General features: G+C 52.2%; 2 protein-coding genes and 1 long non-coding RNA gene across 5 annotated transcripts in view; 1 reads left to right on the top strand and 2 right to left on the bottom strand.

The window, feature by feature from the left end:
- Positions 1–5,461, top strand: part of KIAA1614 — a 32,300-nt gene extending 26,839 nt beyond the window's left edge. For both annotated transcript variants that reach the window (XM_079105911.1, XM_079105912.1), the window contains exons 8-10: positions 492–619; positions 1,352–1,536; positions 5,070–5,461. In XM_079105911.1, the coding sequence (XP_078962037.1) occupies positions 492–619; positions 1,352–1,536; positions 5,070–5,263 (507 nt within the window). In that variant the 3' untranslated portion in view covers positions 5,264–5,461. The remainder of the gene's footprint in view (positions 1–491; positions 620–1,351; positions 1,537–5,069) is intronic.
- Positions 5,462–7,263: 1,802 nt separating this feature from the next.
- LOC306641094 lies at positions 7,264–15,886 on the bottom strand. Its single transcript, XR_013758023.1, has 2 exons — positions 10,349–15,886; positions 7,264–10,266 (listed from the first exon to the last, which is right to left on the bottom strand). It is a non-coding gene; the product is annotated as an uncharacterized lncRNA (long non-coding RNA).
- A 42-nt stretch (positions 15,887–15,928) lies between these two features.
- STX6 (syntaxin 6) overlaps positions 15,929–20,097 on the bottom strand; it is a 38,144-nt gene continuing 33,975 nt past the window's right edge. For both annotated transcript variants that reach the window (XM_079105954.1, XM_079105955.1), the window contains one exon: positions 15,929–16,532. In XM_079105954.1, the coding sequence (XP_078962080.1) occupies positions 16,456–16,532 (77 nt within the window). In that variant the 3' untranslated portion in view covers positions 15,929–16,455. The remainder of the gene's footprint in view (positions 16,533–20,097) is intronic.

The raw sequence follows: 20,097 nt of genomic DNA, 5'->3' as shown, positions 1-20,097 counted from the left end.
CCAACCTGTGCTCATCTCCACTCCCACCACTTTGTGAGCTCCTGAGGGATTATTGATCTGTTCAACTTCTTATGCACCACATTTTAATGTACACGAATAGAAAATTTTTGAACAAAAGTGATCATAAAAGAGATACTAAAGAATCACAAAATATTTAAAACTTTAACTCTTAAATTTTTATTTACTTGTATTGTTATTCTATGATTAATCCACTTTCACTTTCTTCTTAATCAGTGAGAAAGGTTGATTGTCTTAATGAGATAATTAACAATATAAAACTGAGTTATTTCAGCTAAAATTCAAACCAACTAACCTTGATGCTTCAGATGACTGTGCAGGCCCATCTGCAGGAGTAAGTTCTAGTGGGTCCTACTGAGCACGTGGAGGTAGAGACCAAAGCTTGCAGGTCACTTTCTTAAGAGGACTTCAGTCCTCTGTTAACCCCTGCCCAGGTGGTTTTCTCACTTGCAATATTGGGCCTTCTCCACCAGGTGTCACCCTCCCACCAACGTCGGAAAGCTTCCTCCTTTCAGAACCTCCATTCTCTGCTGAGCGGCAAAGGGGACCGGTCCAGCCTGTACCTGGTAGAGGGGCCAGAAGACTCCAGTGCCCGAGGCAGGTAAGCATGGACACAAATGGTCTAGAGGGTAAACTCAGAGAACGGCCATTGGAGCTTTAGGCTCAATTCCTTCCTGCCTCAGCATCACGTTCCCTTTAGAGGCTGCCTGTGCCTCCCGCTCCACAAACCCTGGGTGAAGGGACCAGGTGGAGCAGCAGCACCTCTGCCTTCGCCCTGTGCAGGGGTGCTGAGAAGGTGTGGGATGCCGGGAGGCGTGAGCTGGCAGGTTGGATTCCTCTCTCCCTCTGCTGCTTGGTGGCATCTTGACGTCAGAATGTTCTAGAGGTTCCTTAGCCTAGCTTAAGATCTGACTGACACCCAGAGACAGGGGCCTCCAAAGAGGCCCTTGACCCACACGTGACCTTTTTTTACCAAGGCCCTCTAGGCTAGCTGCTCTCACCCAGGGCTCCGTCTATGAACTCCTAGAACTGTTATATGAAATTACATCTTCCATTGGCTTTTTCGAAAGTCTCTATCTAAAGTGTGGACATCACTGCTGGTGGGCGGAGGGGAGCCTTCCTGTTCTGCAGCAGGCACGGAGGAGCCTGGGACAGGTGTGCAGCCCGCCTACCTCCACCCCAGGGTGTTCTCTTTGCAGTCATGGTCAGTGGAGCCCCAGCCTTCAGCGCCCGGCTCCTAAGTCTGAGATGCCTTGGTCATCTTAAAGCCAGGAAAGGGCTGAGCCCCCATGCCGGACCCTCTGTCCTCAGTGTGTCTCTGGTCCCCTTGCAGGCTGGCCAAGGCCCCTCCCCGGCGGGCCCTCAGCGTGGAAGACGTGGGTGCCCCCAGCCTGCCTCGCACCGTGGGCCGCGTAGTGGAGGTGTTTCCGGATGGCACAAGCCAGCTGCAGCTGCAGCGCTCCCCAGAGGGCACTTTCGGCTTCTGTGTGACCTCTGGGAATGGGCGCCGGGACTCAGGTATGCCCCTTCCCGCCCTCCGCAAACCCAGCCTTGCCTCTTGGTTCCCGTTGGGTTGCTCCTGGCCCTTGGCGGAGCAATGGAGCTTTGCAGATTCCAAATCTGCAGGACTGGAGTTCACAGGAGTAGCACCTGCAGACCTGCAGACCCTGCCTGGCAGCTGCGCAGCTCTGAGGGTGGAATGCCTGGGGTGGGGCTGCCAGGTTTCACTCCACTGCCCCCCTGCTACCTAATGACATCTCGAAATCAGAATCTTGAAGGCCATCTTTTCAAAGCAGAGTGGAGGGAAATCGCCCATGCTTGCCAGGTCCCAGCTGCCCCTTTGATGTGGTTGATGTGTTTCGGTGGCGCCCTCCTCCCTCCCTGGTCTGTCTGGGCATGTGGAGCGTGCCTGCCTGCCTGTGCCACCTGTCCAGGTTCCTCCCTCGGGCTTCATGGGTTATGTTCAGGTGGATCCCGGCTCCAGGCTCCTGGCTGGGGCCTGCTGGGTCTTGATTCCACGCTGGCAGGGGCAGTCAGGAGCCCTGGACCTCATCTGCCCTCTGGCCACTTCTCAGTACCAATCAACCATGAGGCTCAGAGCAACTTGCCTTGTCTGGGCCTTTGCCCGAGGTCTGTGGTCCAGAACGCTTCTCAAGGCAAGGGAAAGCTCCAAGCTCTTCCCAGGTAAGGTGAGAAGGGAAGGAGGGAAGGCAGACACGGAGGGAGGGGATGGAGGGGAGAGGAAGGGAGCGATGGCTCAGAAAGACATTCTCAGGAGTCTGTGTCGCTGGGCTCTGCCAAGGAGGGCGAGTGCTACTTTATCTCCTAGGTCAAAGTTGGTTAGCCAAGGAGAAAATCTGCCCGCCCCCGAGTTTGCAGACTGCACAAGCCGCATTTGCCTGGTCATTGGTTCAGCAAATGATATGGAGCACCTACCAAGTGGGTAGTAGGTGGAGCAGACAGTCCCGGCCTCTTGATCACACATTCCAGTGGGAAAGTTAGACCGTGTTTGCAAATGTCTACCGTGTATTTTATGTGTGTGTTGTGTACTGTATGTGTATTACTTACAGGAATTATCTACCTTAGAGAATGAAAAATACTAAGGAACAAGTACAAACAAAGCTAGTGTAGACAGGCTTCCTTTTTGGGGAGGGTACCAGGAATTGAACTCGCGAGCACTCGACCACTGAGCTGCATCCCCAGCCCTATTTTGTATTTTATTTAGAGACAGGGTCTCACAGAGTTGCTTAGTACCTTGCTGTTGCTGAGGCTGGCTTTGAACTTGTGATCCTCCTGCCTCAGCCTCCTGAGCTGCTGGGGTTACAGGCGTGCACCACCACACCTGGCTCCAGCGTCATCTTTAAGAAGCCTGTCTACCCAGTGCGCACATGTGCGTACCCTCCCCGCAAAGTCTCTTTGGCTCCTTTGTAGGCAGTGGAAGCCCTTTCCCCACTTCCTGTCCTTGAGGAGTGATGGGCAGGATCTCGAAGGCCCACGGGCTCCTTGGGCTCTTCCTGGCCCTGCTGCCCTGGGTGCCCTTACTATGCTGGTCCTTCCCAGGTGCACCCTGCTCCTAGTGCTGCAGTTGGCCCCTGGATATCACACGGGATCCCTGAGCACAGGGAGAGTGGCAGCTAGTAGTGCTCCTGGCTACAGGCCCTCCTCCAGCAGCAAAGTCACTTCCCCTGGGACCGCAGAGGGGCTGTGAGCTGGTGCTGGTCTGGCTCCTTGCTAAAAATGTGAGGATGCCAGTGTTAACTTGCTGGCTGTCACATCCTATCTTCACCAGCCTGTGAGGACAGCCAGCCTTGCCGCCACTTTGAACTGCTGCAACAGAGACGCACATCCTTAACAAAGGCCGCCTCCAGCAGACAATGCGACCTCTCTGTCCTGTTTGTTATGACTTTCAGTTGGGGAACCTGCCTGTCTTTCCCAAATGCCAGAGTAAGGTCAGCATGAGGCCTAGCCAGCTGCGTTCTCTTGGGGTTTATCATTACTCCCCACCTGCCTCTCCTATTGTGCATAAGACACTTCTCCCGGGTCTCCCTGCGTTGCCCACGTATCCCTCTCCCATGCCACAAACATGGAGAAGGGCAGGCAGGCTGCTCGGATGCCATAGGCGGAAGTCAAGAGAGGGCAAGGCCATTGGAAAGCCCTGTGCAGCCAGGATGCAGACACACTTTGGGGGTGCGGGGCGACTAAACCTTGCTGAAAAGGTGCAACCTGTCCAAGAAGCAGCCAATGGAGCGCCGCACCCCAGTCCAGGGAAGGCATTCAGGGTGCTGCGTGCAGGAGCAGGCGCAGAGGCTGGCTCTAAACAGCCAGACTGAGGCTGCGCTGGAGCGGCTCCTCCGGGCCACTGATCCAAGATGCCACAGCTGGCTTCAAATCAGACACTGCAAAACCAGACCAGATGCCCCTTCGTGTTCTCGCTCTGTACCTGGTTCTAGGAAGAGGAGGTGGAGGCAGCTGTTCACGGTTCTCATGTGCAGCCAGCTGGCCAGGGCTGGCAGTGGGGAGCGGTGGAGGCTGCACTAGCTGCCCAGCAAATTCCGCCAGTGTTGTCAGCTCCACAATGTTGTCCCCGAAGGTCATCCCCTGTAGACCTCCAGCAGGCTGGGCTAGGCCCTCAGACCCTGTGGTCACTCCATACAGGAAATGGGCAGTGGGCTCCAGCCTTCCCTGGAAAAGCCCGCGCCTCATTTAATCTCAGGTGGGAGCAGCTGATGGGAATTTGAGAGGTGTCCAGCCCTCAGCTGGACACTTTAGTGCTGCTTGGCCAGCAGAGGCCAGGGGAAGCCAGTCCCAGGCGAAGGGCTGCCCCAGCAAAGTGGGCTGAGAACCAGCTGCAGAAAAGATGCAGAGAAGCATGGTCCCGGGTGCTTGGGGGCACCTTCAGACACAGGGATGATCACGCTGCCAGGCAGGGCCTCCTCAGATGGAAAGGGATGGAGAGAGTGTGTGACAAAGAAGAGCACACCACCATGCTTTTGAAGAATTTTTCTTGGGCTTTCGCCTGGATGCCTCCGAATCCCGAGTGAGGAACTGTACGTGAGTGAGGCGGAGGCCAGGTCAGTCCTGGAGGGTCCCGTGTGGCAAGCTGGGCCTCGGCTACTCCACTACCCCGTGGACACTGTCCCGCCACGCTGGCCTTTGTGCTGGGCCTGGGCCCCTTAGGGTAGCAACTGGATCTAGTTGTGAGTCCCATAGAGTGCCAGGAACCCAGGGGGCATTTTTCTGCATTTTGCAAACCTATTTTCCTCTTTATATTAAATCTTGAAGAAAGATGATTAACTCATTCACACTGGGGTGCAGGTGAGTAACACCACCCTCAAGCATTTCCACTTTTAAAGGACATGGGATTGGGCCATGAAGGGGACACACTCTCTCTGTAGAAACCCAGTCGTTGCATGATGGAACCAGGTGTGTGTGTGTGCACGTGCATGTGTGGCGTGCCCTGCGCCAGCCCTCTCCCGCTGCACGTGGACAGCATCTGCTGCACTGCCAGCTCTGACTCGGGTCTCACTTGCTCCGTTCTCTCTCCTTGGCAGGGCTCTACGTGCAGGAGATGGCTGACCCGGACACTGCCAAGCTGTACTCGGGGCTGCTCGGGGTGGGGGACGAGATCCTGGAGGTGAACGGGGCCAAGGTTGCTGGGCCAGGCCTGGCTCATGTCCAGGAGCTCCTGGCCCACTCGGAGAGCTTGTCACTCCGTGTCCTGAGGCAGAGGCCTGTCCCACGGTGACCCAGAAGTGCTGCTGGAAGCTCTGAACCGCCCAGGGGGGCAGGGGAGCTGGGAATGCGCTATACAGAGATACTCTGTGGACCAAAACCACAGATGATGGTGACATGTAGCCCCTCAGGCTGTGGCAGGGCTTCTGTGATTGACGCCCCTAGGGCCAGAAGTCTGTACGATCATTAATTTGTGTCCTTTTATGCTTGAGGTGGTGGCAACATTAAAATTACTCCATATTGGGGCAGAGAGAGATTCCATGGGTCCTTTAGTGTCCCTGAGAGCTGGTCCCATTCCCCTTCAAAGGTGCTCCCAGCCCCCAACACTGCAGAACCAAAGATGGAGGCCACATCCCTCCTCGCTCCCGCTCACCACCTTTGCTCCTGGAGTAACAGACATCAGCCAGCAAGCAAATACCCGAAACCAAACCTCCAGAGTGGCCTGATGAGGTTCTCCACGCCCCTTCTAGGTGTGAGAGCATCGGGGAGACGTTATCTGGTACCCAGAATAGTAAGAATTTCTAGGATTTTTTTTTTTTTTTTTTTTTTTATGGTATGTAAGGTTGAAAGGGAAAAATGAAATCAAGGCCAAGTTCAGGGAAGTGCAGCTGAGGTTGGCAGAATCTGGCCTGCCCTCCACCTCTGCCCCGGTTGCTGCAGCCAGGCCTGGGAGGCCCCGGCTTTGTTCTCCTGTCCAGCCTGGAGACAGGGCTGCAGCTGGTGTCTGACTGCCCCCAGCTGCAAGCTTCCTGTCCAGACCTCCCTGGTGGCAGCCGTGGGCGGGCAGGCAGGCAGCAGGGAGGCTAGAGAGAATGGGATGGCCATTCCACCTGGGTGCTTCCTACTCTGGGCTTGGATACAGCCAAAAGGTTGGGGCTTTGCCAGTGTGTGGCCATGTGTCAGTCTTAAATTATTAAAATGCAAGCTGAGGCTTCTGACTTGGAGTGCTGAATTCTGGGCTCACTCGATCTTCAATGGCCCTTGGAGGCCTGGGACAGGGCAGAGGCAGGAGGGCACAAGTGTGGGCAGTTAGCATCCCAGCGGCAAAGGTGGGGGAGGCCCCCAGGGTTAAAGTCAAAACTGGTGGAGATGCAGAAGCCTCCAGGGACAGGCCTGTGGCTAGGAGAGGAGCCTTGGGTAAGGCTGAAGATGGGAGAGACTGGAGCCCAGGGGCCATCGCTAGGTGCAGAGCTGGGGAGCGGGCTAAGCAACCTAGAGGCATTTGGGAACTTGCCTGGTGTTGTCTGTGGGAAAAAAACAATACAAAACCACACCACCATCAGCAGGTGGAAGTGAGTGTCACAGGCAGCTTTCAGGGGCACAGGGAGGCTGTGGCTGAGGAAGGGCCTTGGTGAGGGGTGACCCAGGGCCTCAGCTGCAGAGCCAGTTAGAGCCCCTCTCCTCATGGCCTGGGGTTGAGGCTTGAGATTTCAGCCCTGAGCACAGGACCAGGAGGCTGGGCGCTGGGGCAGCCCTGGGCGCAGGGCAGGGATGAGGGAGGAAGAGCAACAAGCTTTGGGAGCTGGGGCACCTCAGAGACAAATCTAGGCCCCTTTCCCCAAAACTGCAGAAATAGCTCCACAGAGGGAAAGTACTTGCAAGGAAACCCTGGCAGCTGCTGCGCCCCTCAGGTCACGAGGCTGGAGAGGTTTCACCTGGGCAAGGATCTTGGGGCTGGGGATGAGCTAAGCGGTAGGTGCTTGCCTAGCATATGCAGGCCCTGGGTTCCACCCCAGCGTGGCAAAAGTCGGGGGAGGGCTTCAGGGGCCAAAGGCACCTCTGTGTTTTCTGGATGGAGAGGACTACCTGCCTTCCTGTGGGGAGGAGATAGGGATGGGGCAGCATTGGGAGAAGCCAGGAAAAGGACTTGGGTAGGAGTTTCTGCAGCTGCCAACCACCAGGGCCGGGCGGGCCGTTGACATGTTTTATTTAGTCCTTATTACTATTATTATTTTTACAGTATTGGAGATTTGGTGCTTTACCATGGGGATAAAAACACTAGCCCTTTTTTAGTTTTTATTTTGAGAAAAGGTCCTAAGTTGTTGAGGTTGGCCTTGAACCTGCAATCCTCCTGCCTCAGCCTCTGGGTAACTGGGATTACAGGTGTGCACAACCATGCCAGGCTTAGTCTTTAAACTAATTCTGCTGGGCAGGGCCTACTTACTGTCTTCATTTCACAGGGACAGAGAACCAAGTTCATGTGCAATGACCAGGCCTCCATCCCTCCCCCTGTGACTTGAGCCAGGTGGCATCTGCCAGATCGCCTCTTCTAGCTGCTACGTGGCTAGCGCAGGGGCTCGGGAGGGAGGAGACTGTACAGGCGGCAGCAACCCTGCCATCCTCCGGAGGCAACTGTGCTGCGACGCTGGTGCATCCTGTGAGTCGCAACAGCAGAGCGGGGTGTCCCCACGGGCCTGGGCAGGACGCAGGTTCCCGCCCAGCGGGCAGCAGGCGCCGCCGCCTTGCCTTTGTCCACACCGCGCTCTGCGACTTCTCCGCCTCCGCCGGCGGGCAGCACCCGGGCGGTCCCGAGCGCCGCCGCCTCTCCTCTGTGGCAACGAGGGGCAAAGGCTGGCTTGAGCGGGTGGGGCTGAAGTGCAGAGGGCGGGTTCTCGCGGGGTCTGCACGCCCTTGATCGCCAGCCGCCCTGCTGGCGCCCAGGCAGGATGAAGAGGACCCTCTTTGCCCTGGAGGAAGGCACAATTGGGGGCAAGAAAGGGACAGATGAACCCAGCACGGTGCTGGTGCATTGTTGAAAGGGGCTAGAGGCGGCTCTGAGCCAGGCTGGGAGGATGCAGCTGGCCCAAGGGATGGGAAGGTTAACGGGCGACCCCAGGCTCTGCACTTGGGTGGCAGGGGCCAGGGGATCCAAGAATGAGTATTTGGTGCATGCAATGTCCCCAGATCTCAGGCAAGATGGGGAGTCCCAGGCATGGCTTGAATTTTGGAAACTAAGTAAACCTGGGAATCCAGGGAGGATCCGTTGGTGCCCTGGCACCCCCACGCCCACATCCCCTGCCCTGCTAGCCTGCTTCAGGCATATTTCAGAGATCTGCTGGGGTCCATACGGCAACTCTGAGGGGGACACTGCTTACCTTGGAGTTACATATAAGGAAGGAATCTGAGACACAAAGGTTAAATGACTATCCAAGGTCCAAGATCCACAGCAAATAATCAGAGGCAAGATTCAAACGCAGTGGATTGTGACCTCCAACCTGCTTCCTCACACCCAGGGCCCCTTGCACCTCACTCATTGGAGGCTCCCCAACACTGCCTCCCCAGCCCATGCAGCCTGCAGCCTCTGCTGACCTTCTCCCGGGGGATTTCACTTTCGTTTTCCTCCAGGGAAGTTGGGTCCCAGCTCCCACTGCCCCGCCCTGGGGTAGATCACTCTCAAGAGCAGTCCCTCCAAGCCCGGGGAACCCACTTGTGGATGGGTCATGAAAGCAATGCTGTAGATTAGTATTTAACCAAAAAAGGGGGGCTGTAGAAAAGAGCGCCTGGCATAAGCAAGGGAAGGTTTCCCCACCCCCTCTAGCTGAGCTGGTTGGGGGGCTGATGAAACCTTCCAGACCTGCGCCTGGGCAAACAGCCTTGATCGCCGCCACCAAGAAGAGGTGCGTGACCTGGGGAGAGGGTGCAAGACATGACTTCCTGGTCCTCTGAAGTGGTCCCAGGTTGGGGATTACCAAGTGGGTATTTGGGGAGGGGCTTTGTCCCACCACACCTTCATTCACTTCCCCTTCCCTTGCGCTTGGTGGAGTCTTCACTGGGGTGCCCTTCCCCTTGCCCACCCACCACCGCCTTGCAGCCTTCACAAAGGTCGTGCTTCCCGTCCTGGGAGTACCCTGACCCAGCATGCCGCCTCTGACCCCTTCAGTTAGCTTCCACGGAATCCTGTACCAAGGGCTCTGCAGGTGACTCTCCAGGTGGAATTGCCGGTTTAGCCTCCATCAAACTTACCTGCCAACAACTGAATTTGCCTAGTCCATCTGCCCAACCCATTTTCACCCCCCAATCCCTTCTGGAGCCATCAAAAGGCCCTGCTGCCATTGAACTCCCTTCCCTCCCTTTCTCCCACCTCCCTCTTGGAAGCGTCTTTCCCATAGAGCCAGAGCACCTGCTTAGAAATGGCAACAGTCTCACTTGGCAAGCAGCTCTGCCCAGCTCTCAGGCTGTGGGTTTGGCCGGGTCGGAGTGCGGGCCCCTGAGGAAGGGGGCTGCTGGGATTGGCTCAGATCCACAGCCTGTAAAGCCAGGGCTTAACAGCTGCCTGCCAGCCCTGGAGGGTACTGGGCTGTCCTGTGGATGCCTGGCCACCCGCCGAGCCTGCCTTTGTCTCCGCCTTCTGCGATCTGGGCTCAGGCCCCTACCACAATGCAGAGCTGCCCTGAGGGCCCTGGCCAAGTGCCAGGCACTGGGGAGAGGACTGCTTTGCCCTGGGTGCCTGCAGCCCCAGCTACAGCTGTGAGAAGACAAGCCAGCATGCCGCGGCCCGGTGACAGCACCAAGGCAGGAGGCCCCACTCCACTGGGGACCAAATGGCTTCCCTGGAGAGCCAGCGCCCTGTGGCCCCTTAAGCTCACCAGCCTCCATCCAGCTCGAGCTGAACTAGAACAAGGAAAGCTGGCGGGCGTGGGGCTTTTGGCGGCCTTCAGGAGCCAGTTTTGGTTCTCATCCTGGGCACCCAAGACTGTCTCCAGGCTTTTCTGGGTTTATGCAATAAAGAGCTTGGCTCACTTATTTTGCTTAATTCTAGCCAAATAAATAAAAGCTTCAAAACATGTTACCAGTTAGGATGACCTTCCTAAGACCCTGGGCCAGGTCAGTAGATTTCATGACTCTACAGTGGACTTAAAAGGTCTGAGACTTGGTGAAGTCAAGGCAACTGGTATCCACGCTGTATCCCGGGCACGTCTGAGTTGGATGCCTCCTCCCCTCTGCTCTGTGCAACCACTGTTCAACGGCTGGGAGAAACATCTGCTGAGCAGAACACCCACCACCACCGGAATCAGTCTTGAGGCAAAGGTCAGCCCGGAGTTCCAGTCTCTCTCCCACTTACTAGTTATGCTCGGGGCAAACTTCTTAGTTACCTCACATCTTACTTTTCAGGTGTAGAACAGGTCTCAACAGTATTTACCTCATGGCTTGTGAGAGTTAGGGGAAAACTACAGCCTTGTATAAAGACCTGCCAGCTTATCAGATTCTCTTGAAAACTGCCCAGAAGTACTAGCTATTTAAATAGAAGACTTGAAAAACTAGCTCCTAAAACAGAACTGACGAGCTCTTCTCAAAGGCCAGCACTCCAGTAAGGGAGAAGAGGGACTTGAGTCTCTTTTGTTCTAGTCTCTCTGTTCCCCCACTGCTTGCCCCTACAGAGACTGGGTGTGTATCCTTGGGGCAGGAGGAGGCGGACCTGTGTGTATACATGAAAAACACTCTAAGACCAAAAGTGAGAAATGAAGACAGAACACCCAGGACAGAGCTTCCGGTCTCTCCATTTCTCTTTAATACTGAACAGCAGTTTCATACAGTTGTAACAGGATTTCAAGAGAAGTAAGAAACATCACCGACAGACTTCAGGGTGTAAAAATACCACTCTTAGGGATGGCTGGCTGAGTTCTTGTTTTGTTTTACCCAAGTGTCTTTCCTGAAGTTTTCAAGTTAGCCGTGTCATTTTCAGATTACAATCAAAGCTGTAGATGAAGTTTCATTTTGCAGGGATGTTTTCCTGTAGCCTGAAGTCCGAGATGCTACGGCAGTGGTTCTCAAACTCAAGCATGCATCAGAACCCTCTGGAGAGCTTGTTAAGACAGTACTGACCTCCAGACTTGCTGATATGGCAGGCTGGAGAGGGGTCTGGGAATGTGCATTTCTAACAAGTCCCTGGTGATGTTGCAGCCTCTGCTGGTCCCATACCACCCCTGGAGAGTCACACAAATCCAGCTGTGGCCAAAGGTGGGTAAACTTCCAGCCCCAGGGCTCTGGCCTCTTCTCACTATCTGGAGGGAAGCCACCCAGCTGTCTGCAGTCCTAACTCTGACCCCATTCCTTCAGTGTGCACTTCCAGTTAGTTAAATTAAATTGCTGCAAGGTTATTTATGCTTGAAAAATATATAATGGTTTATTTCTGCTGAGCTTTGCCTATTTCTGAATCATAATTTCTAATAATAAATGAGCCAGGGGAAAGCCCATTTCCACTTACAAACGTGGAACCCATCATCATTTACAGTTGGATTCCCTTGGTCCCTCCCTAAGTGGCTTCTAGGAACCCTCACCCTGGGCACTCTCTCAAGTCTGTCTGTGGAGAGCTGGGCCCACCCTTGGTCAGTTAGGACGTCACACAGGAGCTTAAAAGGAGTTCCAAACGCTTCTCTGGCCGTCCTCCCCTTGCCCCAGACGACAGGGCACACACTGTTTCCTAGGGATGAGCCAACAGCCTCTCCCAAGACGGACCTCACACCTCTCACTCACAATCAGGAACGTAGTGGATCTACCTTCTGTGGAGCTGGAGAAACAGCCCTGAGCTTGGTCCCACCCCAGGGCTGCAGCAGGGTGCTGGGCTGACACCAAGGCCAAGGAACAGGGCCCAAGAGCCGTCAGCAAATGAGGAAGCTGGGTGGTCTTCCTTCTAACATCCCCTGAATAACCAAGTGGGCTTGGGGTTTGATCACGTAGCCTTACACGAAACCTTGATCACACACACCCTTTCTCACACAAGTCTGGCTGCAACTGGCAAATCTGGGTTGCGAAATGTTCGTGGGAAGCCCAAGCAACAGGGCAGGCATTCAGGACAACTGCTTTCTCAGCACAGTGAACATCTACACGGCCCTGGGGAGGGCACCTCTGGACAAAGGTCACATCCAAAGGAAAATAGCACCAGCGGTTAGTTTACAGCAGAGGGAAACCGAGTTTTTTTCTTTCTCTTCAACCACTTTCCCCAACCGCTGGAAGTCCAGATCACTGCAACCTGACCAATGTTGCCACTGAACTTTCTGAGCTTCAGTGTTTGTTCAAAAGGAAAAAAAACAAAACAACAACAAAATCAGCGACTTGAAGCACTGTGCACAAATCAGCATCTGACAACCCTAAGTTCTGTCACTTACAGCTCCAAGTGCCTTAACTTATATCGCAAAGCCTGCAGATGCCCCATGACCTGACCAAGTCCAGAATGGAGTGCACCCAGTGACTCCACCCCCACGTGCACAGGGGTGAGCTGTAATTGTTTCATCTGCAACAAGATCACACTCAGTGACCCCGGGTCCCTCTGAGTTTACCCTCTGGATGATAACGACAGATCCACTCTGTTGGTGTTTCACTGCCTGGGTCACCGAGCACCAGACTCAGCACTCACTCAGTGCTGCTCGGGGCTGAGGGCTGCTCTACTCCACTTCTGACACTCTTGCTTTTTGGATCCAACACCAGGGACTAGAGTTTCCCAGTGAGCATTACCAAGTAAACAGGCCACAGTGGCACCCATGTTTACATACAACGGATCACTGCGGCCTCACTAGAATCAGACCATTTAATCATATTTTCTGAAGGTTGGGAGTAAGGGCAGCTGGACATTCAAGAAAGACAACTCCTCTTACCAAAGCCATCCAGGTGACTAACCTGGCCCTACTGGGTAGGAAGGCCCAGGAGGGGCAGGTTGCTGCATCTCCGGGGGCTTGGCAAGGCCTCTCCTCAGGTCCTGTCTTCAGTGACTGTGGTCAGAAAGGGCACATGGCAACGGAGTGGGTAGTAAACCCGGGACTCCTTTGGTTTCACCTTCTCTCTACACTTAATGGGCAAAGAACATTCTTTGGGAAAAAATTTATTCTTAAAAACTTGGGAGGGAAAGAAATGCCAGTGAGAGGAAGACACAGAGAAACTAGAGGCTGCACACTTCATACTTTAGAGCATGTTTTCGAGACACTCACTTCTGTTTTGGTGACAGATTCACCTTGCGGGACGAGGTGGAGCTGAGCAGCACATGGGCCACAGGGCCAAACCGCAACTCACGGTCATCATCTGATTTCTTGCTCTTCACATGCTCCAAATTCCTCAAAAGAGGAGCAGGCAATAGATGTTCCTCTGGTTTCACTTTATAGCCAGGGAAATTACCAAAAGAAAAATCTTGGCGCCACCACCTTTACTTACAGAAGGTAAAATACTTAACAGAGACAGATTTCTGTTGGAGTTAGACTAGATTTCTTTTCACAGCCCTTAATCTCACGAGGTGAGAAGGAGAGGAAGTTGCCAAGTTGTTGGCTACCAGACCCATCAGTCTGTTTAACTCTGGCTAAGAGCAGAGAATAACGGGCAAGTTACCAAGTTTCCCCCTTCAGCTCTGGTGTGAATTCTGAAGTCGTGCAAGATCCTCATGTAACACACACACACACACACACACGCACACACACGCGCACGCACGCGCACACACACACACACACACACACACCACTGTAATTCCACTTGCCACATAGTCCAAAGCATACGCTGCATTGTGATTTTTCACAGTCCTCACAAAGACAGGAACAAAAATAAGAGGACTGAAAACTGAAGGTATTTTGGTTTTCCAGTTGGAGTCACTCCGGCAAGCTCAGTGGTCACTCCCATCTTGCCCTCCAGATCGGTTGCATCAAATGTTCTTCCCGTACTCGTGGATGTTTATGAGCTCTCTGAGCTCTTTCTCTGTGATCCATCACATTCTGCCAGTTCTTGAAAAATGAAGACTGAGTCTCGGTGTGGAGGCTGAAGGGAGAGCCTGGATGCCAGCAGGAGGTACTCACAAGCAGCCTGGGTGTCCCTGTCACTCCCTTTCTCCCCAACGTTGGGGCACAGGGTGAAGGGAACACTTAGGTTATCTCCATCCCAGGGAAGAAATATTTGTTCTTGAAAATAAATGTAGGCCCCTGGCTTGTTCTCTTCACTGCCAGTTTGGAGTCTGAGTGGAGGCCCTTCCAAGGAAGGCTCTTCTGCAGTGACCCCCGAGCGGGCACGGCAGGCTCAGGCTGGCCCTACGTCAGTCTGAGGTGGGAGTGGGAGTCCCTGCAGAAGAGCCTGTGTTAAGTTGACCCTCCCTCTCAACATGTCCTACTCCGCTTCCTCTCAATCGGGTCTCAGCCACTGTTCAGAGGACGCCTTCCAACAAAGAGGTCAAAATGCCATTCGAGAGAATGGAACATGCAGCCCAGGGTCACCCAACTTGGCCCTCAACTAATGGGAGTGTCTTACTCATTAAATGACCAGGTGTGTTCTAAGCAGGCGGTACTGACAGAGCCTGGTGACAGCAGGAGAACAGCGAGGCTTTTGAACAGGGCACCTGGTCATTCTGAGGAGCTTGCCGCTTCTCGTACTGAGGGGTGTGAGAGCGGCCCTGGGTGAGGTCCCATGTACCTTTAACAGAAGACTTCTCTATTCCAATGCAGGCCGAGGGACAGCCCTGATCTAAGTTTGCAGAAGCCTATCTGAATAAGTCTTAAAACTTTTAAAGCATAAATAACCTGGTATCCTATGTTTGAAGCCCTTTGTAATAGTCACTTTTTTCCTAATTTAAAAAGAAATAATTTATTTATATATCAAAATTTGAGTTGAGTGTAAACATGGATGCCAACCACCCTTTCAGTTTTATAAATTTGCTATTAGTTTTCATTAATAGGCAGATTTCCTTACCTACCATGCTCCTAAACAAGAGAGAATATCCTCCTTTAAAAATTGTTACAAATATTTATTAAAAAGTGCAATTCAAAAGTTAGCTGGGCAAGCGCATTTGTTGCAAATCACAAAAAAGGGGAACTCCCCAAAACCCCAAAACAAAACCATAAGAAATACAAACAAAACAGAGAATGGTAATGAAAAAAAGTTAGAGCGCGAGGGAAGCAGGAAAAGAAAGGAGGAGTCGAGACTTACGCCGCCCAGGGGTTGCTGTTCTTTCCAAGTGCAAAAGACAGCAGTGGAGAGGCCGGAAGTCCCCACTGCCGAGCCGTGGCTCTGGGTCCAGCCGCTACTTTAACACCAGGTTAAGCATCAGGGAAGTTATAAAAAATATTCCATATACATGTGCGCATTTGAGGCCTTTAAAGTTATCAGAAGCTTGACGTTTAGTGTCTCAGCAGTTTCAGCTACTTAAGCTCAATTAAAGCATCCTATCATTAAATTTGGATTGGCTCAGTTATTAGAATGGATGATCCAGTCAAGCTGATATCTTCAGGAAGAAAAGAATCAAGTTCACTTACCCATATTGCCATTACTCACGGGGTAAGAGAAATCTGGTCCAGAAATAGCCTTTTTGTGTCAAGAAGGTTTCTGCTAAATGTAATAAATGTACTAACCACTCCAACCCCATCCCCCAATGTAGAGTGCCAACGGAATAAAATGAGTGTCAGTGAGAATAAGCCGGCATCCTAATCCATTTGAGTGCGCTGCTGCACTGATCAGCAACAGTATATGTAAGGTTACCCTAAAAATGTAAGTTGCACCGCTGGGAAGGAAACCCTGGGAAGTGACGTGAAATCAGCAGGTCTGGCCCCGCCTCTGGCCACACTGTCACCCTTCCCCAGGCTGCACCAGTGCAGGTCCCACTGTGCTCTCAGCCACTAAAGCCAAACACGGTCCGCACCTGCAAGGTGTTTCACAAAGATTTCCATTAGTTTTTCCCACCAAAAAAAAAAAAAAAAAAAAAAAAGCACCTGGAAAAGCAATTTTATCTCAGCACTGATCCCTGAAAAATGAAAGACTGCATTTGCTGTCACAAACTGCTTCTGAGCTCTGTCCTCATCAATAGCCAGCTCTCAGGGAGTAAGAAAGGCTAAAGCAACGGAAACGAAACAGACCCAGCCGCTGCATTCTTGACGGGCGCCTTGTGATGGGACAGCAGAGGAAGAGCTGCCGGAGGCAATGAAATGAGCGGCAGTAGAGCTCCAGGGGCGCTGCCGATCCCTCCGGATGACTCGGTCCCTCCTCAGGAGCGCGGTCCAGTGAGGCAAAGCAGTGGCTCGTGTCCACCAGACAGAACGGGTGGCAGGGGTGGTCATCCGGCCAGGGGTGCAGTCCCTCTTCCTCTTCTCGCCAGTCCTGCCAGCGCGGAGGGAGGAGCCATCCGGGTGGAGTCAGAAAAGCCAGCACAGCCACACGCTTCCAGGAGAGGGGCTTGGGGCGCCGAGTGGGCGCGCTGCTCCTCCCCGGGCTCACGTGCAGGAGGAACCCTCAGCCACGACGCCACCATCACAGCACCAAGAAGAGGATCAGTACCACCAGCAGGACCGCGAAGAGGACGGCGATGGCACACCACTGGCGCCGATCTGAAAGGCAGGGCGGGAAGATCAGCCCTCTCGGGCTCTAAGTCCCCCAAACCCCGCGCACGGAATTCAAGGTGACAGGGCAGAGGACCTGGACCCTGCCTGGGTGCCTGGGATGCTCACAGTGCTCTGGCCTTGGCCTGCACTTAAGGCTCATCCGCAGCTTTTCCAGTCCCCTGAAAATGGGCCTCATAATAAGTATGTGCTCCCAGTTCCAAGTCTTTAATTAAAATTCAGGGCTCTTAGCTTTTTTCTGGTCGTTAGTGCACCCTGGAAAAGGTGCTGGAGTTGGTATTACAGATCAAAGCCTGTCTGCTTTAATCTTCCACCAAACTCAAGTCGTTTAATTCAACGATGATCACGTTCTTTTCTCAATGAGAGGGTGGAAGGGAGATGAAAGCTGCTGCTGGTCACTTCAGGAAATGAACAGCTGAGAAAGCTCTTCTCCAGTGAGAGCAGGATTAATTTCACACCATACCAGTCAAGTAAGAAGCAAGATTACTTAGCCAGTAACTGTGCTAAAGTAATTTATACGGCTCATCTGTAAATGAAAGTAGAATGTCTTTTCTGAAACCTTCCACACTACCAAGTTAAAACCACAGGCACAGAACACAGGCCTGAGTCCCTCTGAGTGGCTGACAGCAGCCAGGGCAGCAGGTCAGAAGAGCAGGGACAGCCCAGGGAGGGGCGGGGATGCCTGTTCCAGCTCCGTGCTGCCTGTAGTCCAAGCTCTACAACAGCTGCCTCACAGGGAGGTAGTGGGAACCCACACAGACAAGTGTGGTCACGCAGTGCGTGGCGTGGAATACAGGGAGCGCTGCCATCAGGAGGCTTCCTCACCATGGCAGAACCGGCGGGCTCTCCAAAGGTGATCCCTGCTATCTGCCACAAAGGGTCTGACTGACAGAGAAGAATTCCACTAGCCTATGAAAAGGCAGCTCAACCATTAGGAGTAAGTCCCACTGAACAGAAGCATAGGGAGCACTGACTTAGTCGGTTACTGGAAAGCCTACAGGTCTCAGCACCCAGAGCTCTGAGACCTATGCTGTCACGAGGGCTGGATCTAGGAAAACAGATGGCAAACATCTCCCCAAAGCAAAACATGCACCTACAATTTTTTTTAATGATTTTTTTAAATGAACCTTCATTTTATTTTATTTATATGCAGTACCAAGAATCAAACCCAGTAGCTCACGCATGCCAGGTAAGTGCTCTACCACTGAGCCACAACCCCAGCCCACGATGATTTTAAATGTCACAGAGATGAAAGCCTTAGAACTGGCTAAGGGAACTGCCATCAAAGACAGGAAGTAAAGCCAATACCGTCTTAACTGTTCACACCTTGTCTACCTCAGCCACGCCAGGACCCACTAAGGAACCCTGTGATCAGGACCAACATCCCAGTCAACACACGTCTGTTCTGAAGCAGTGCTGCTCCAAAGGACAGGGGAGCAGGCTCAGTCTTCCACAGACAATGCTTTCAACTTGGCCAACTAACTCTTCCAGAAGGCTTGCGAATCTACTTTCTTTTTTTCTCTGTAAAGATCTGAGCTTCCAGTTCCCAGTCCAGCATGGAGGGAGCTTAGAAGTTACCACTTGGTCCCAACAAGTAAAAAGCTGAACTGAAAATGGAGTAACTCTCTTAAATCCATCAGACAAGTAAGGTCACAGGGTAGAAGGCTGCCCCTAACACTGGAGAAATCTGGCGAACACAGAAAATCACAACAGAGTGGAAACCCACCAGTAGCAACCCCCACTGGAACCAGTGCACAGAGGAAAAGCTGAACTCCAATGATAAATGCCAGAAGTCTGCTGTGGCTATGTCTTGACAGAGGAGTTCCAGGGAGTTTCTTAAAGGGGCCTCCCACACTTTGGTGAGCTCTACCTTCTGAAACTCAGATTCTCACAGAAAATGGGGAGAAAAATATCTTCTTGCTTCTGAAAGATGAAGGGATAAAAAACCATTCTGCAAAAAGCCAGAGAATTCTGTTCTGAACAGGACCAGCCCTCTGCAGAAACTATTTTACCAGAGCCTAACCTGCTGGGTTTATCAGAGCCTAACTTCCTACTGGGGAGATAGGAAATGACCAACTCCACCTAGGCTTTCCCAGAGCCTACCTATAACCCTCCTGTGTCACCTGGATAAGCCTGAGTGTGGTGATGACTTAAGATAAAACAGCAAAGATGCTATCCATGGAAGAAAGAATTGATATCAGGACTTCATGAAAATTAAAAACTTCTGCTCTGTGAAAGACCCTTTCAAGAGAGCAAGATGAGTCACAGACTTGGGATAAAATATTTGCTGAAGACACATCTGGTAAAGGATTGTTATCCAAAATACACAAAGAAACTTCTAAAATTCAATAATACAGAAATGGTCTGGTTAAAAAATATGCAGACACCTCACCAAAGAAGATAACTGGATGGCAAGAAGGCCAAAACCCAAAACACAGACACCAGCACATGCTGGTGAGGCTGCAGAGCAATAGGAACTCCTGGAGGAAATGCACACAGGTGCCACCATTCTGGAAGACAGCTCACTGACTTCTCACAAGACTGAACATACTCCTGCCACAACCAGGAAGCAATGATGCTCCCTGTTATTTACTGGAATGAACTGCAACATGTTCATACAAAAATCTGCACATGGATGTTCATAGCAGCTGCCAAGACATCTGACAGCAGGTGATGGCTAAACAGAATTAGTATCCCATTATCCGTAGTTTTGCTTTCCACAATTTCAGTTACCTAAAGTCAACTGTGGCCTGAAAACCTTAAATGGAAAGTTAAAGACATAAACAATTTATAAGTTTTAAATTACTGCCAGGCACAGTGGCATACTCCTGTAATCTCAAGGACTCAGGAGGCTGAGGCAGAAGGATTCCAAGCTTGAGGGTAGCTTGGTAATTTAGACAGAACCCATCACAAAATAAAAAATACAAAGGACTGAGAATGTAGCTCAGTGGTAAAGCACCCTGGGCTCAATCCCTAGTACCAAGAAAAGTTCTTAAATTGCACTGCTCTGATTATCGTGATGAACCCTCATGCCCAGGGAAGTGCACCACCCCTTCATCCCTCGTCTCAGCAGCCACCTTGTTGCAGAGCTGCAGTACCGCAGCACTCATGCTCAGGCAACCTCCTCGTGGCCGTCGTGCTGCATCACGCTGCCTGCACACCACCCACCCCACTCTGTCTATCACACAGGTGGGAATCATCTCACACTGCTGCAAAATGGTGAAAACCATACAGAAAATTTTAAGAGGCCACAGTCGGACAACTTTTATTATAGTGTATTCTGTAAATTATTCTACTTTATTATTAATTGTTGCTGTTAATCTCCAACAGTGCTTGATTTGTATACTGAACTTCATCATAGGTGTAGACATACACAGGCAAACTGTGTATATGGGATTTAGCTAGAGGACCCCCTGGGGGTCTTGGAGCCTATATAAGGTGGGAAAGACTGTAAACTGTGGTACATTCAGACAAAAGAATACTAGTCAGTGCTACAAGAGAAATGAACTATCAAGCCATGAAAAGGCATGGAGAAAACTTAAATGCCATTACT

This window comes from Sciurus vulgaris, assembly GCF_902686455.1.
Source record: "Sciurus vulgaris genome assembly, chromosome: 12".
Classification (NCBI taxonomy): Eukaryota; Metazoa; Chordata; class Mammalia; order Rodentia; family Sciuridae; genus Sciurus; species Sciurus vulgaris.
This window is presented reverse-complemented; position numbering and strand designations above follow the sequence as displayed.